Below are 17390 nucleotides of genomic sequence, written 5' to 3'. Positions count from 1 at the left end.
ATAGGAAAAGCAGGTCATCTCTTCCCTTCCATTTTTGTCTACACACTCATTCACATCCTCTTGAAGCATAAACCTTTCTCACACTGTGTTACCCTGCCTACTCTGAGTCTCTCTCTCTGTTTCCCTGTTTGTCTTACCTCTCATTCTTAACACTAATGCTACCCACTTCTTCGTTCATAAACTCACTTCAATCTCTCCTTCCTTACTCTGCTGCTCTTCCACATTGCTTCTTACTTGCTCAGATTTATTCTCTGCACTCATTACTGTCTCTTCAAAATGCAGTCTCTCCAATTCACTCACACTAAAAACATCCAAATGCAGTCCATCATTCTTATACAGTTTAATTAGGGGCCAGCCTGGTTGGCTGAGTGGTTAGCATATCTGCTCTCCAGCCAAAAGGCTGAGGATTCGAATTCCGCTGTGGAAATGGATGTTTAGTGGTTAGTGGATTTGAGTGGTGGAGACAGAGAGTTGTAGAGTAGGTACCCTCCCTCAATGAGTCTATGGAATCCCTGGAGGTATCACGTAATAATAATAACAATAATAATAATTCTTTCTTCAAACTCATTGCATGGTGAGATCTTTCTGACCAATAAATACAAAATGTTATATTCAGGCAATAACAATCAAGGAAAAGAAGGAGTAGCCATAGTATTCAACACAAAATACGAGGCTAATCTTCTTGAATGTCAGGCAGTCTCAAGTAGAGTGATGTGGGCAAATATCAGAATGGGAAATTGGACAATGAGACTTATTTGTGCCTATGGTCCCACAGAAGGTTCTACTAAGGTGGAAGTGGAGAAATATTTTGATGCTTTAGAGAAAACAACTGACACAATGAAAAAGGAAAAGTCGTTCCTTTTTGGGGATCTAAATAGCAGAGTAGGAAATGACTGTAAGACATACAAAAATATTTTGGGAAAATTTGGAGAAAAGAGCAAAGCTAATAATAATGGCAAATACCTGTTGGATTTCTACTCAGGACATGGACTGGTTATTACTAACACCATGTTCCAACATAAAAATTTGCACAAATTCACATGGAGAGAAGAGGCTAGGAATAAGAAAAGTCTCATTGACTATGTTATTGTTGATAGTGATGTTTTCTCCCTGGTGCAGGACACCAGAGTGTACAGAGGATTTGAAATTGGAAGTGATCACTATTTAGTCTTGAGCAGGATAAAATTGAATTTCATATTGGAAAGAATAACATGTAAGAAAGTTTTAAAGCAAATAAAAATGGAGCAGCTTTCAGATGTGAACTGTAGACTAAAATACACAAAGATTATTGAAGAAGAAATAAAAGAGTTTGAGAACAGGAACCAAACCTTGGAGATTCAGTGGCAAGCCTTGAAGAAAACCCTGATTGATTCAGCCAGAGAGGCATGTGGTGAGGTTGTCTGCAAGGATAGAAAAATCAGAACTCCATGGTGGACACAGGAAGTTTAAAGAGGCAGTGAAGGAAAAGAAGAAAGCATATCAAATATTCCTGGCAAATAAGTCAGCTTGTGCTCTTAGAGAATACAGAGACAAATGTAAGAAAACAAAACACTGTAAAACTAGCTAAACAAAAGTCATGGGAGGACTTTGGCAAGAACACAGAAAATAAATATCAAGGTGGTAAAATATTCTGGAAGTTGTTAAAGAAGCTTAGAAATGGAGAAAGAGACTTAGAGATGATAAAGGTGACATGAAAACGGGAGAAAATGATATCCTTGAAGTGTGGAGTAATTACTTTGAAAAATTGCTAAATGAAACAAGTAGTGATAGCACAGTGGTAAAAAACACTCAACAGGCATACAATCAGGAATACATATCCATACTTGAAGTAGAAAAAGCCATCAAAGGCTTGAAATGTGGAAAGGCAGCACGAGTAGATAATATTCGACCAGAAATGCTGAAGTATGATGCTATAAAAGTCTTACAGTGGCTGCATTGCATAGTTCAGAAGGCCTGGACAGAGGGATGAATTCCTGATGATTATTAGAGTAGAGCTCTAATAGTACCCATATATAAAAAGGGAAATAAAACTGAATGGGAGAATTATTACATAAGTATTTTCCTACTGAGTGTTCCTGGCAAGATTTATGCCAGTATACTTGAGAAACTGTTCGGAAGAAAATTGTGGAATAAAAGCTTGGTGAAAAAAACAAGCTGGATTCAGGCTAAATAGAGTGTGTTAGGATCAGATCTTCACTTTACAACAAATAGATAGTTGAAAAAGCATGGGAATATAACAAAGATCTGTATTTAAGTTTTGTCGATCTGGAATAGGCATATGACAAGGTGCCAAGAGAGAAGCTATTCAATAACGCAACAGTTATATGGTGTCAATAGGGCATTATATCAAGCAATACTTAGTTTTTATTTGAGTTGCAAGTCAGCAGTTAGAATTGAAGGAAGTACAGGAAGATGGTTTAATGTTAAATCTGGTGTCAGACAAGGATGTACATTATCCCCTCTGTTATTCATTATCTATATGGATCACATTATGAAGGAAGTGGTATTAAACATGATATCAGAATTGGAGATGTTAATGTCAGCTCTTTGCTTTATGCGGACGATGTTATACTTCTAAATAAATGCACAACAAGTTTGCAAGATTCCCTAACTAAACTGAATAACTGTTGTAATAGATATGGCATGAAGGTCAGCAATAAAAAGACAAAGACAATGAAAATAGGCAGAATCATTGAAAATGTCAACTGTGTTGTGAATGGAGAACCTGGGGAACAAGTAAAACATTTCAGCTATTTAGGCATGATTTTTAGTGAAGATGGTAAATTAAATATGGAAATAGACAACAGAATCAACAAAGCTGGTATGGTAGGAAGTCAATTGAATAAATTCATATGGAATAAGAGAGAAATTAGTCGGAACACTAAATTAATTGTATAAAAGATAGTGTTCAAACCAGTTTTTACTTATGGATCTGAGAGCCGGGTCAGAAGTAAAACACTTGACCAAAGACTAGAGAAGACCGCAGATATGAGAGTCTGAGAAAGATTATAGCCATGAACAGATCACATCTATGGCAATATCATATTAAAAATGAGGATATTAGGAAAGAACTAGACATTGTCAGCATCCAGGAATGCGTTAGCAGAGCTAATCTCAGGTGATATGATCGCTTAAACAGAATGGGCGAGGAAAGATTAGCAAAACAAGTGTTCTCTGCCAGGTTGGCAGGAAAACGACTCAGAGGGAGACCAAGATATAGGTGGACTGATATGGTACAAAGTGCCTTAGATGATAGAAATATAAGATCTGATAATGTTGGAGTCTTGACAAGTAACAGACTAATTTGGAGGAAAATTGTAGATAGGAAGTTAGTAATGATGTAAATTTTTCATGTAGTACTATCATATCCTGTACACCCCTTGAGGGTACATGTCAGGAATTTGATGATGATGAACTCATTCCATGCATCAACAAATTGCACTCCTTTCTCTTCACATACTTTTGCTAACATATCATCCAAAATTTTAACTCTCTGCCTCATCTCATCACTGTCATACCAGGGCAACACACTGACTACCTTTCCTATCACACTATTATCTTTTATCCTTCACAACTACTCCATGATATCCAATGCTACATTTTCCTTGTTCCTAGTCATGTCATTTGTTCCTACTACCATTACCAACTCCTTAGCTCGCCTCTTCATATCTAACATCTCAATCACTCTATTCATTTGACCTCCTGAAAAAACAAACCTTGTACATCTTTTTATTTACCACACCTCTAATAATCGAACTGCCATACAATTCCACTCATGGGTCTTTCATTACCTTTTTCATACCAACATCATTGGTTTTTATCTTCTTCACTCTTTCATACATATTGCCAATTCTCTTCATTTCACTCTGCATCTGTTGTCTCATCTTCACCAACTCAACTTTCTAATCTTGTGTCCTTTTTTTAGCTATCATTTATTCTTGTTATTTTATAACCAGTCACTACTTGTTCGCTGTCAACCCTGCTCACCACCTTACTGTTAATTGCAGTATGTTTTTCAACATCATTATAGCCCACTTTATCATTATCACTCTATTTTTTCTCCTGCCTTGGTTTCAAATGAATAACTATTATGCTTTGTGTTATATAGATCACTTACTACATCGCATTAACAATATTTTCCTAATTATGGCATCAGTGAGACCTTTATTAACACTGTATTTAATAGTTATAGGATTCCTGCTTCTTCAGCTCAAGAATCCATTACTCACATTCCACTATTTCAAAGGAATATTATAGAATATTTCTAAAATTTTCAAGCTCTAAACATTCATAATAGCATTTCGTCCTGGCCAAGAAACATCTATTTCTTCTTTCTTCAACTAATAGACAAACTTCCTCCATTAAACTTTCCTGTAATCTACTAGATTTCTTGCTCTTGTGACCTATCTTATTTTGAACAATCTGAAAGTTCATTGCAAGGAACATAAAAATGCACATCAGGTCAAAAACTGAAACAAACCTGAACAGTCTGTCCTTCTGGAATATACCTGCAAAACACAGGGTTCTTTGAGATCCCAATGTTTAGTAGAGATGGCATGCTCCACTAGTCCAGTATATAAGAGAGCAGATTTCACATGCATGGAACAGATTTATAGAGAAAATTGTGATACTACATTGTCCTGACTTGAACAAATCTGCTAATCATTCATCTTTCATTCTGCATGTTGTGTCATTCCTGAAAATTGAATGACAGTGTAGTTAGCTAATGCCTGAGAACTAGATTTTTTTTTTTTTTTTTTTTTTTTTTTTTTTTTTTTTTTGAGAGTGGTGAATGAGTGAAATAGCCAGTGTCAATTGCAATTCCTTTGTCAGTGAATGAGTTCAAAGTGAAGTATGATAGGTATTGTGCAATGTTTGATGAAATGTTGAGTGGCCCTCTCCATGAAGAGATATAGCTACTGTGGAGATATCTGTGTAATAATGATAATAATAATAATAAAAATAACTTTGGAGCATATGTTCATAACAGAAAAAAAACAGCTATTATCATTTTCATTTTATTTGATTTAATGAATAGCAAGTGAGCCAATCAAATATGTAAGCCTATATTTTTAGACTGCTGACAGTTTATGTTGAAAAGTTTCAAAGAGTAGTCCATGAAATGTCAAGATATTATGCATCACAATATAATCTTTGGTTTATATTGGAAAAATTCTTGATTTTCACTTAGAATAAAATAATCATGTTCAATGCAAATAAAATGACATTTTCCCCGTGAACTCTAGTAGTATAAAATGGAGGTATTTATTTACAGTAAAACAACCAGTAAATGAATCAATACTTACAGGTGATCCTTTTTCTCCTGGAGCCCCATCTTTTCCCGGAGGGCCCTGAAAATGTTAGAAGTAGAATTATTTATATATAATTTCAATAACACATTTAAAACAGAATATGTGAATTATTGATCATTATGAAGTGATGAAGAACAGTTTTCCTCATCACTGTTCATTTCCTAAAAACAAATCATAATAATATAAAATGAATTTTTTTATTAACAAGGTAAAAGACTATAATTTAAAATAAAAAAAATTATCATCATCAACATCATATTTCATACTATCATATCCTGTACACCCCTTGAGGGTGTACAGGATATGATAGTACTACACGAAAAATTTACATCATTACTAACTTCCTATCTACAATTTTCCTCCAAATCAGTCTGTTACCTGTCAAAACTCCAACATTATCAGATCTTATATTTCTATCTTCTAAGGCACTTTTAACCATATCAATCAACCTATATGTTGGTCATCCTCTGGGTCTTTTTCCTGCCAACCTGGCAGAGAACACTTGTTTTGCTAATCTTTCCTCTCCCATTCTATTTAAGTGTCCATACCACCTAAGATTAGCTCTGCTAATGCATTCCTGGATGCTGACAATGTCTAGTTCCTCTCTAATATCCTCATTTTTTTAATATGATATTGCCACTGATTCCATTTGTTCATGTTCATGTTAATAGTTATAGGATTCCTGCTTCTTCAGCTCAAGAATCCATTACTCGCATTCCACTATTTCAAAGGAATATTATAGAATATTTCTAGAATTTTCAAGCTCTAAACATTCATATAGCATTTAGTCCTGGCCAAGAAACATCTATTTCTTCTTTCTTCAACTAACAGACAAACTTCTTCCAGTAAACTTTCCTGGAATCTACTAGATTTCTTGCTCTCGTGGCCTATCTTATTTTGAACAATCTGGAAGTTCATCTTCAGATGAACCCCCCTAATCTTTCTCAGAACTCTCATATCTGCAGTCTCTAGTCTTTGGTCAAGTGTTTTACTTCTGACCTAGCTTTCAGATCCATAAGTTAAAATTGGTTTGAACACTGTCTTATATACAGCTAGTTTAGTGTTTTGACTAATTTCTCTCTTCTTCCATATAAATTTATTCAGGTGACTTCCTACCATATCAGCTTCGTTGATTCTGTTGTCTATTTCCATATTTAATTTACCATCTTCACTAAAAATCATGCCTAAGTAGCTGAAATGTTTTACTTGTACTATAGGTTCTCCATTCACAATGTAGTTGATATTTTCCATGCTTCTGCCTAGTTTCATTGTCTTTGTCTTGTGATACTAAGGCAGAAACAATGGAGAAGTCATATTTACCTATACGAGTTGCCAAAAGGTGTAATACCTTATGGCAACTTCATTGCTTCTGCCTTAGTATCACCACTTCTGCGTTTGGCTCCCACTGATGAGACCTCAATAAAGGTCGAAACCAGTCTGGGTAGTGGTCCTTCCCTTAATGCATAGCATTATACATGTCTGCAAGGAGATGTGCATTGCATTATGGGAGATACTGAGACAAGGAGTGATGAGAGCTTGGTCCACCTTTACCATGAGTTGCCTCAGTCCTGAAGATACTTCAGGTGCAAACTTTGTTTGCTTACACTTGGATAAAGGATTAAACTAAATTTATTATAGTCTAACCAAGTGGACAAAAAAAATCTTTCTCTAAATCCAGAGTAATTTAAAAATAAGGTGGTACACCTTTTGGCAACTCGTATAGGCTCTCGGCTGGCTCCCACTGACGAGTCGAAACTAGTCTGGGTAGTGGCCCTTCCCTTAATGCATAGCATTATACATGTCCACTGGGAGATGTGCTTTGCATTATGGGAGATACTGAGACAAGGAGTGATGAGAGCTTGGTCCACCTTTACCATGAGTTGCCTCAGTCCTGAAGATACTCCAGGTGCAAACTTTGTTTGCTTACACTTGGATAAAGGATTAAACTAAATTTATTATTTTTTACAAATGATTTCATATTCTTTGTGCAATGGCTGCTCACTGCAGCAAATTGTTTGACTGCGAGTTTCTGTGTTGGATGGTGGTATGAATTTTTATGTGTATTAGCGTGTGTGTGTGTGTGTGTGTGTGTGTGTGTGTGTGTGTAAGTTTGCAGTAGACCGTGAAGGAGAGGTAACCTGAGGAAAGACTCTAGATCTTTTGCTTGAAGTCTTCCATGTAAAAATTAGCTACGGAGGAGGGGAGGGGAGTGGTGAGCCCATGGCCGTACCTTCTTTTTGCAGTTAAAAATAGATGGGCAAAAATAGCCATGATATCGGGTGGAAATATGCTCTGTATGAGAAGAATAGTATCTTTGATCGGGACATTAGTGAAAAGGGCAGTCATGTCAAAGCTGACTAATAAATCTTTGTTGAGGTGTGATGTTTCTAATTTTGTTTATGAAGTGTTGTGTATTTTTTATGTAGGAGGAGGAATGACCTACAACTCCTTGAGTGTAGCCACTAGTTTCTTGGCTAAGTGATAATTGGGGTTGTCGATTCCTTTAACTATTGGTTGTTTGACTGGCTGTAAATTCTAACAGTGCGGGCAAAAAACTAATATGCCATTATGCCCGTGCTGCTAGAATTGATTAAACACGAGGCCTAACAAAATGCACAACATTACACTATTCCACTCTCAATTAGTCCATTATGTTTTGCCTATACTTTCAGCCTATTAAATCCTCCTGCAAACTCTCTACACCACCATGATTAACTATTATCTCACCCAACTTTGCAAACCACTAAATATCTCCCTTCAAATTATTTCTTATATTTTTTAAATGTTTTATTATAGATGTCTAACAGCAAAATGATGTATATCAAAAATTTCAACAGAGTGAATGAAAAATCATTCACTTTTAATTTTTTTTTATTTATGATTTGAAAAATTTAAAGCAAAAAGTCATAAATTATGTTACATTTAGATATGTTTATGAAATGACTTACCATAGGTCCAGGTTCCCCAGGTATTCCGGGTTTTCCTGTTTCTCCACGTGGACCTTGAAGTCCCAGACTTCCTTTTGGTCCAGCAGGACCAGTATCACCCTAAATCAAACAAGAAAATTATTATAAATTAACAATGACACTAATAGAAATTTTATGTAAATAAACAAATATACAAATTTGGTATTGGGAATTTTTGGATATCTAGTCAGAAATGTGGTATTCTTTCTTTCCAATATTTATATGAGTTTTTGGATGTGTGGAGTGAGTCTGAGGGAAGATTGGATTTGTATAAGAGGGATGGCCTACACCTGAATGCGTCTGGTATTAGGAGTCTAGAAAAACTAATAACTGGTATGAGACCTAACACAGAGAGTCAGGGAAACTAAATTATAAAGGGAGGAATGGTGTGAATGTGAGTTTAAGACCGACAATGTTATATAACTGTGTTAATGATGGGAATGGGCTTTGTCATGGAAATGTTGACGAGGAGAACGATTTCAGGTTTGTGTTTTTGGACCCATCATATGTGTGCAAAGATGTCTACATGAGTAAGGCATTAGAGAATAATAGAAATCTACAAGTTGTCCAACTGTGTCAGCAAACTGCAGACAAGACAATACAAAAGAACAAACAGGTAGATTATTATGTCTGTACACGAATGCTAGGGGTATCAGAAACAAAGGGATAGAGTTTGTTGCCTTAGTCAATATGTTGCAACCTCAGATTGTAGGTATTAGTGAGACATGGCTATAGAATCAGAGTGTCAAGGGTACCCATCATATGTGTGCAAAGATGTCTACATGAGTAAGGCATTAGAGAATAATAGAAATCTACAAGTTGTCCAACTGTGTCAGCAAACTGCAGACAAGACAATACAAAAGAACAAACAGGTAGATTATTATGTCTGTACACGAATGCTAGGGGTATCAGAAACAAAGGGATAGAGTTTGTTGCCTTAGTCAATATGTTGCAACCTCAGATTGTAGGTATTAGTGAGACATGGCTATAGAATCAGAGTGTCAAGGGTACAGCATTTTTAAGAAGGATAGAGAGGATAAGAGAGCAGAGGGCATGCTGCTAATGATATCGGATTACTCGAATCCAGTTAGTGTTGAGACCTATGATTGTAGTAATACTACTAACAATATTTCATGTGCCAGTGAGTTTGAAGCCATCTGGTATGAGATGGAATCTAACAAGACTAATTACATAGTGGGGGTGTTGTTACAGACCTGGTGGATCGATTGCTAGTGATGAAGAAATGCATCACCAAATAGAAAAGATTAGAGGAAAAAGAGTAATCATAATGGGAGACTTTAATTATTCAAATATTGATTGGGAAGCAGTAGAATCTCATGAGAAGAGTGAAAATGCATTTATTGAGCTGTTGCGAGACAATTTCCTCAAGCAGCATGTGACAGAAGGAACTCGAGGGTAAAGAGTGTTAGATTTGATTATAGTGTCAGAGGGCATTTCAGTTAAAGACGTAACTATTCTGCCTCCGGTTGGTGGCAGTGATCACGCGATACTCACTTGGGAAGTGACTAAGTTAATGAATGTTGCATTCGGAAAAGGTTAAACTACAAAGCAGGAAATTATGACCAACTGGGGAGCATACTGAGTTCAGTGAAATGGGATCCGCTGCTGGATGGAAAGAATGTCAAGAGTGCATGGGAAGCATTTAAACAATACTTAAATGATGCGATATCAGAATGTGTCCCAAAAGAGTTCAAAGAATAAATAGAGGAAGAGTCAAATGGATGTGTAATCTTATTAAGCAAAAGATTCGTAAGACAAGTTCCTCAAGGGCTCACTTTAGTGAGTATGGGCATGGCAAACCCGAGGTACCTGATGCTGGACCATGCCTTACTTCATGTAATATATATCTGTTATATTATTCTGTAGACTGGTCCCTCCTCTTCTTTCTTTGCTTCTTTCTCCTCTCCTTGCTCCTTCCCCCTGATGCTATTAGAGTATTCGAGGGCTAGGGGTGAGTCTTTCCTATCTTGCTAAGTCATTTCGTCTTATGCAGCAGCCACCAAAGGAGGCAAGTTAGCCTCAACAGGTGCCGGTCCCAAGCCCGGATAAATGCGAGGGTTGATGTCAGGAAGGGCATACAGTCGGAAAACTTCAGTGCCAACTCAAACTATGATCATGAGTCGACGAGAAAATGATATAAGGGCTAGGGCGTACCCCTTAAGCAACGCGCAGCCACATCGCCCTACAGCTGTGAGAAGTGGACGAGGGCTACCGCATCAAGGGAGGGTGCGGTTAAAGAAGTGAGCCCAGCAGGTGGAGAGGATGTTGTGAGTGGGAACACTGAATGTTGGAAGCATGACTGGAAGGGGAAGAGCGGTGGCAGACATGATAAGGAAGAGGAAGTTGGACATTTCATGTGTGCAGGAGACAAGGTGGAAAGGGGGAAAGGCAAAGGAACTGGGAGATGGATATAAATTGTTCTACTCTGGAGCGAATAACGAGGGAAGAAATGGTGTAGGAATTGTGGTGTGTGGCAGAATAAAGGGTGAAGTACTGGACATGGGTAGAAGGAATGACAGGATCATGCGAATGAAATTGGGTCTTGGAGAAGAGCGGGTGGTCGTATTATGTGTATATGCCCCGCAAGTTGGTTGTACAGCAGAGGAAAAAGATGAGTTCTGGAACGTGTTAGATGAAGAAATGAGGGAATTGGAAGAAAATGAGATGGTGATTGTCGGAGGAGACTTGAACGAGCACATAGGAAGACAGAATAGAGACTGCGAAAGGGTGCATGGTGGCCACGGAGTGGGAATGATGAACCAGGAAGGAGAGAGAGGGTTGTGGACTTTGCAGTAGCGTTTGATCTGACAATTGTGAACTCGTTTTTCTTCAAGAGGGAAGAACATTTGATAACATTTAGAAGTGGTAACAACAGCTCACAAATTGACTACATTTTGACTAGAAGAAAACATCTTAAGGTTGTGACAAATTGTAAAGTAATTCCAACAGATCAAGTAGCACAACAACACCGACTGCTGTGCGCAGACTTTAAAATAAGATCGAAGATAAGAACTTCTGGTTGCCATGGGATGAAGACAATTAAGTGGTTTCGCTTAAAAGAAGACAGTGTGAGGAATCGTTTTAGGGAGAGAGTGTTAGAGAGGATTTCGGATGGACTGGAAAGTGTACAAGATTGGTGGAAACATAATTCAAAAGTAATCCTGAACTGGCAATCGAGGTGCTTGGTGAGACATCTGGAAAGATTAGAGAGCAGAAGGAGGGTTGGTGGTGGAATAATGATGTACAAGTGGCAGTGACAGCTAAGAGGAAGGCAAAGCAGAAGTGGGATGAGTCAAGAGTGGAAGAGGACAGAGACGTGTACAAAGAGAGAAAGCAAGAAGCCAAGAGAGTTGTGGCACAGACGAAGGCCATGGCATATCAAGATCTGTATGATCAATTAGAAACAAAGGAAGGACAGAGAAAAATTTACCAACTAGCGAAATGTAGAAATAAAGCAGCTAAGGACATCTTACATGTGAGGCAGATCAAAGATGCTGAAGGAAGAGTATTATGGAGGGATGTGGACATAAGAAACAGATGGAAAATATACTTTGAGGGACTTTTGAATGAGGAAAATGCAAGTACTCACAGAGGAGATGGGCAGTCTTCTGAGGGGATGGTGCAGAACATCAATAGAATGGAAGTGACGGAGGCCATGAAGAGGATGAGGAATGGAAAAGCAGTGGGCCCCGACAGAATTCCAGTGGAGGCATGGAAGGCACTGGGGGAAGAGGGAATTGACCTGCTGTGGAACCTGTTCATGAAAATTTGCCAACAGGAAAATATACCCGAGGAATGGAGAGAGAGTACTCTTGTTCCCATCTACAAGGGTAAAGGGGATGCACAAGACTGTAAAAATTACAGAGGAATAAAGTTGATGTCCCACACAATGAAGATCCTAGAAAGGGTTCTTGATGGTAGATTGAGGGAGGAGGTGGAGATTGCAAAGGAACAATTTGGCTTCATGCCTGGTAGATCAACAACAGATGCTATCTTTGGGTTACGACAGATGATGGAAAAATATCGAGAGAAACAAAGGGAGCTACATCTGGTATTTATTGATCTGGAGAAAGCATACGATAGAGTGCCAAGGCAAGAAGCCTGGAGGTGTCTGAGGGAGAAGAAGGTGCCGGAGAAATATGTCAGGTTGGTGCCGGAAATGTACAGAAATGTGAAGACAAGTGTTCGGACCTGTTTGGGACAGACAGAAAGTTTTCAAGTAACAGTTGGCTTGCATCAAGGGTCAGCATTAAGTCCGTTTCTGTTTAATATTGTGATGGAGGTGGTAACAGAGGAGGTGAGAGAAGATGCACCTTGGACAATGTTGTATGCAGATGACATCTTGCTGTGTGTAGATTCAAGAGGAGAAGCGGAAACTAAACTGGAAAGATGGAGAAAAGTACTGGAAGAGAGAGGTATGAGACTGAGCAGAAGTAAGACAGAGTATATGTGTTGCGCAGTGGGCGGTGGCCAGGAGACAGATCTGGAGCTGGAAGGAAATGTCATCAGGAAGGTGAGAGACTTTAAATACTTAGGTTCAACAGTGGAAGAAGATGGAGGAGCTGAGAAGGAAGTGGGATGCAGGATACAAGCAGGTTGGAGGAACTGGAGGGAGATGGCTGGAGTGTTATGCGATAAGAGGGTGCCGATCAATCTGAAAGGCAAAATTTATAGGATAGTAGTGAGGCCAGCTATGACATATGCTATAGAAACTGTGGCCCTGAGGAAAAATAACATTAGCAGGATGGAAGTAGCAGAGATGAGAATGCTTAGGTGGATGTGCGGTGTGACCAGAAATGATCATCTGAGAAATGACTACGTCAGGGGAACAGTGAAAGTTACGAACTTAGGAGCGAAAATACAGGAGGCAAGGTTGAGATGGTTTGGTCATGTGATGAGGAGGGAGGACGAATATGTGGGAAGAAGGGTCATGCAGATGGATGTGCAAGGAAGGCGGAAGCGTGGGCGGCCAAAGAAGAGATGGAGGGAGCTGGTAGAAGAGGACTTGAAGATGAAGAACTTGGATGTGGTGACAGCCCAAGACAGGAAGGTGTGGAGGAGACTCATAACAAACAGTGACCCCACTTAAGTGGGAGAAACTGCAGAAGAAGAAGAAGAAGAATTCGTAAGACAAGGATGTGGAAGGAATACCATATGCATAAGGATGACGTACGTTATAAGTAGCAGGCTAGAATAGTCACAACTGTTGTACAGAAAGCAAAGTCTGAGTATGAAAAGAAACTGGCTCTGTGTGCTAAAGACAACCCACAAGAATTCTATTGATATGCAGCAAGTAAAAGAAAGAATGAATATGAAAGAATAACTCTTCCAAATCCTGATGGCATGAGGGTTACAGATGCAGAAGAGGTTGTTCAGTTAATGAGTGCCCATTTTATTAAAAGCTATCAAGCTAGTGTATGCAACACTAAGCTCACTTACCTCTTCACTAGATGAAGAAACGCAGGTGTACGAGGACGAGGTATTAGAACTGTTGCACAAAATTGAATAAGAATTCAGCAATAGGAGCTGATGGGATATTAGGACGTGTGCTGAAAGAGTGTTCAGCTGAACTGGCCATTCCTTTGACCAGGCTGTTTAATATGAATCTCAGAACAGGGAAGGAATGGCAGGAATGTATGGTAATTCCATTGCACAAGGGTGGTGCAAAGACCGATGTATCCAACTATTGACCAATTAGTATCTTAGGAGTGGTAGTGAAGATTTTGGAAAAATTGGATAGCACTAACATTCAGAAATGGGTTGACAGCGAATCTCTACTTTACAATGAAACAACATGGGTTTACTAAGGGAAGGGCATATTTTCGCAACTTGCTCACATTCTATAACAATGTTACTATTGAACTAGACGAGAGGAATGGATACTTTTGGATTTTGCTAAGGCTTTTGACAGAATACAGCATGGCAGACTGCTGCATAAATTGGAGAAAATGGGTCTAGGTTATAGAATATTAGCATGGTTAAGAGGATGGCTGACTGACAGATATCAAAAAGTGGTATATGGGGGATGTCAGTCTGCAAGATTTAAGGTAACTAGTGGTGTACCACAAGGATCAGTGCTCGGGCCACTGTTATTCAATCTGTACATTAATGATATTGGGAAGGATTTGACAAGCGACATACAGCTATTGCTGAGAATGCAAAGATAGGTAGGGTAATCAGTAATGCTGCTGATATGCAGTACTTGCAGAATGATTTGAATAGACTGGAATTGTGGGAATGGGAAAATGGGTGTCAGTTTAATGTCAGTAAATGTAAAGTCATTCACTTCGGTGTAAATAGATATCCAATGTCATATTATATTGGTGGGATTAGGCTAGAAGAAGCTGATGATGCTAGGGATCTTGGAGTGTTAATAGATAGGAAGTTGAAGTTCAGGGGTCATGTGGAAAAGATTGCAAATACAGCATTGCAATCATCTCAAAAGATAATTGCAATGCTGAAACGAACGTTCACATGTAAAGATAAAGGATGTTATTTTGCCTCTTTATAAGGCCTTGATAAGACCTCACTTGGACTATTGTGTGCAGGTGGGGGAAACCAGGAGACTCACATCTCCTGGTTTCCATTGTGATTCTAATATATTGGAGAAAGTACAAAGGGCAGTGTTAAAAATGATATCAGGATTGTGGAATACTGAGTATGAAGACAGATTGAGAATTTGTAGACTGCAGACACTAGCAGACAGGAGAAAGAGGAGGGATATGATTGAGACTTACAAACTTCTAAAAGGGCCATACAGGATTTCAGTTGATGAAATTTTTCAATTTATAGAGAGTGGGGAAAGGACACGAGGGCATCCATTAAAGCTGAGAATGAATGCCACTAAGAAGGGAGTGAGGGCTAGATTTTTCTCTCATAGGGTGGTACATGATTGGAATGGATTTCCATTGGATATTGTGTGTGCAAGCAGTGTGAATGAATTCAAGAATAAGTATGATAGCTGGTGTATGTAGAATGAGGCCCTCCCTCAATGAGTCTCTGACTCTCTGGAGGTCTCTCTCTTAATAATAATAATAATATGTGGTTATTATTCATCAGCATCATCATTATCAAATTCCTGACATGTACCTTAAAGGGGTATACAAGATATTATGATGGATTACAGATTACCCAAGAATACTGGGGTAATCTGTAATGAGTTCACTGCTGGTAACCAAAGACAGCCTCTTTGGTTGCAGCCAGCAGTACTCTGGTGAACATTAGTTCTCTAGAGTAGTAAGAACTTGCTCTCTTCTCCATGGAAAACACCCACTGGATGACCTTTATTGAAATCTTATCAGTAGGAACTAGATCTGTGGAGATGCTGAGTGCTATCTTGATAGCAGAAATCGTTTTCTACCAGTGCATGTTTTTTTGTAGTTCTCATTGTAATCATATCATCCCTTTTTTTGTAATTTTCAGCATATAATCTATACTCGAAATGCCAGGTGTTAAGTCAACAGATGTCTATGGAAAAATTTTACTATGATAGAAAGTTATATTGTACTCAATAAGAAATTATATTCCTTATGTTTTTATCCTTATTTTACCTAAGCCTAAGGAAATAAAAGTGTATTATGTGAAATGATTCTTTCTGTGATTAGGGAGTATACAATCAGCTGCTGATTTCACATCAAGTTGCCCTAGTATTGCAAATTTCTCTGAACAACTGAACGTCCCCCATTCAATCCCTTCCCAATATCATTAACATACAAGTTAAATGGCAATATGCCAAAACAGACCTCAGAATACAACACTAGCAACTCTTTTCTTCCGGGATACTACTCCCACATACAGACAGCCTGCAGACTATCAGACAGCCAGTCTCTGATTCACCACACCGATCTATTATCCAACTCCACCCATTCCAACTTAATTATCAACTTATGTGGCAATCTACCAATGGCCTTTGTAAAATCTAAATGTAAAACGGAGTATGCATCTCCTTTGTCCAATGCATTTGTCATATTATTATAATAAGTAGACTGCTAAAGTGCAATCTTCCTTTAGCAAACTCATGATGTCCATCAAAAAAGAATTCTGATGTTATCAACCTAATTCTGAATCTTGGTCTTCACTAATCTTCCAACATTTTAACCGCACCGCCAGACCCACAGATTAGTCTATAATGCAAAGCCTTAATCTTATCACTTCTCTTATGAACTTCTTTGGAACTTAGCCCAGTGTAAGACTCATGTTAAATAAGCATGCCAAAGCTGTTGTTAAATCCCTGGAACATCAAGTAATATTAACATCCATACAGATACGTTAACATCCAGTTTACTCATTTCCCTATATATCTCCTGCTCACTCATCATAAGTCCCTCCTCCACTGTTTCCACTATACTTAAGTTCTGCATAATGTCTCATTCATGAAGAAGAAATATCTTTATGATTATGAATGTTAGAATGATCACCTTTATGAAGGTGATCATTCTACAATATTCACCAACCAATATCATTCTTCCATAAACATTCTTTCTATTACCAGCCATATACTGAAAGAACTTCCTGGGATTTCTTTTGGCCTCATTAGCTAAATGTTCATACTGCAGATTTGCTACTCTTTCCAAGCAAGAACCATCCTCATCCACTCATACTCCTGATGCAACTGATTATTACCACTCATCCTGTGCTACCTCCATAATACCCTTTTTCTTCTTCCAGATCACAAGCTTAATCTCTTTATTCATCTACTTCACATCCACCTTATTTAATCTTCTGAACCTTGGAATACATTTAGACATTGCTTTTGTAAGAGAGTTCTTGAGCAGCACCCAAGTAACATTGATTTCCTTTCACCCAACTCCTCATTCCACGATATAGCTGTTTCCTGAACTTTTCATAATCACCAGCCTTGTAGTATCACAGATATTCCTTTTTCAATAGTCCTCATATATCTGTGTCCCACCCAGGTGATGACTTCATGGTCACTCTTAACTGGAGGAAGATTCAGCATTCCATTTATAATAACATCCTCTGATGAAATGATCAAACCCAATAACTTGATCTTCATGGGCCCTCTGTTAGATACTGGTTAAAGAAATTGTTTCTCGAAAATTCTTGAAATTCTCTTTGCCCCCCCCCCCTC

The 17390-nt window shown here is 38.3% G+C and overlaps 1 protein-coding gene across 1 annotated transcript in view; it reads right to left on the bottom strand.

Annotated features, from left to right (window-relative positions):
* Positions 1-17390, bottom strand: part of LOC150100214 (uncharacterized) — an 850396-nt gene that overhangs the window by 497473 nt on the left and 335533 nt on the right. Inside the window, exons 18-19 of the mRNA XM_090402345.1 lie at positions 8261-8359; positions 5307-5351 (exon numbers count right to left, since the gene is read on the bottom strand). Of these exons, the coding sequence (XP_090258471.1) occupies positions 5307-5351; positions 8261-8359 (144 nt within the window). The remainder of the gene's footprint in view (positions 1-5306; positions 5352-8260; positions 8360-17390) is intronic.

The sequence above is a fragment of the Typopeltis vanoorti genome, chromosome 13, assembly GCF_054136105.1.
Source record: "Typopeltis vanoorti isolate ZY-2024b chromosome 13, IOZ_Tvanoo_1.0, whole genome shotgun sequence".
Lineage (NCBI taxonomy): Eukaryota > Metazoa > Arthropoda > Arachnida > Uropygi > Thelyphonidae > Typopeltis > Typopeltis vanoorti.
This window is presented reverse-complemented; position numbering and strand designations above follow the sequence as displayed.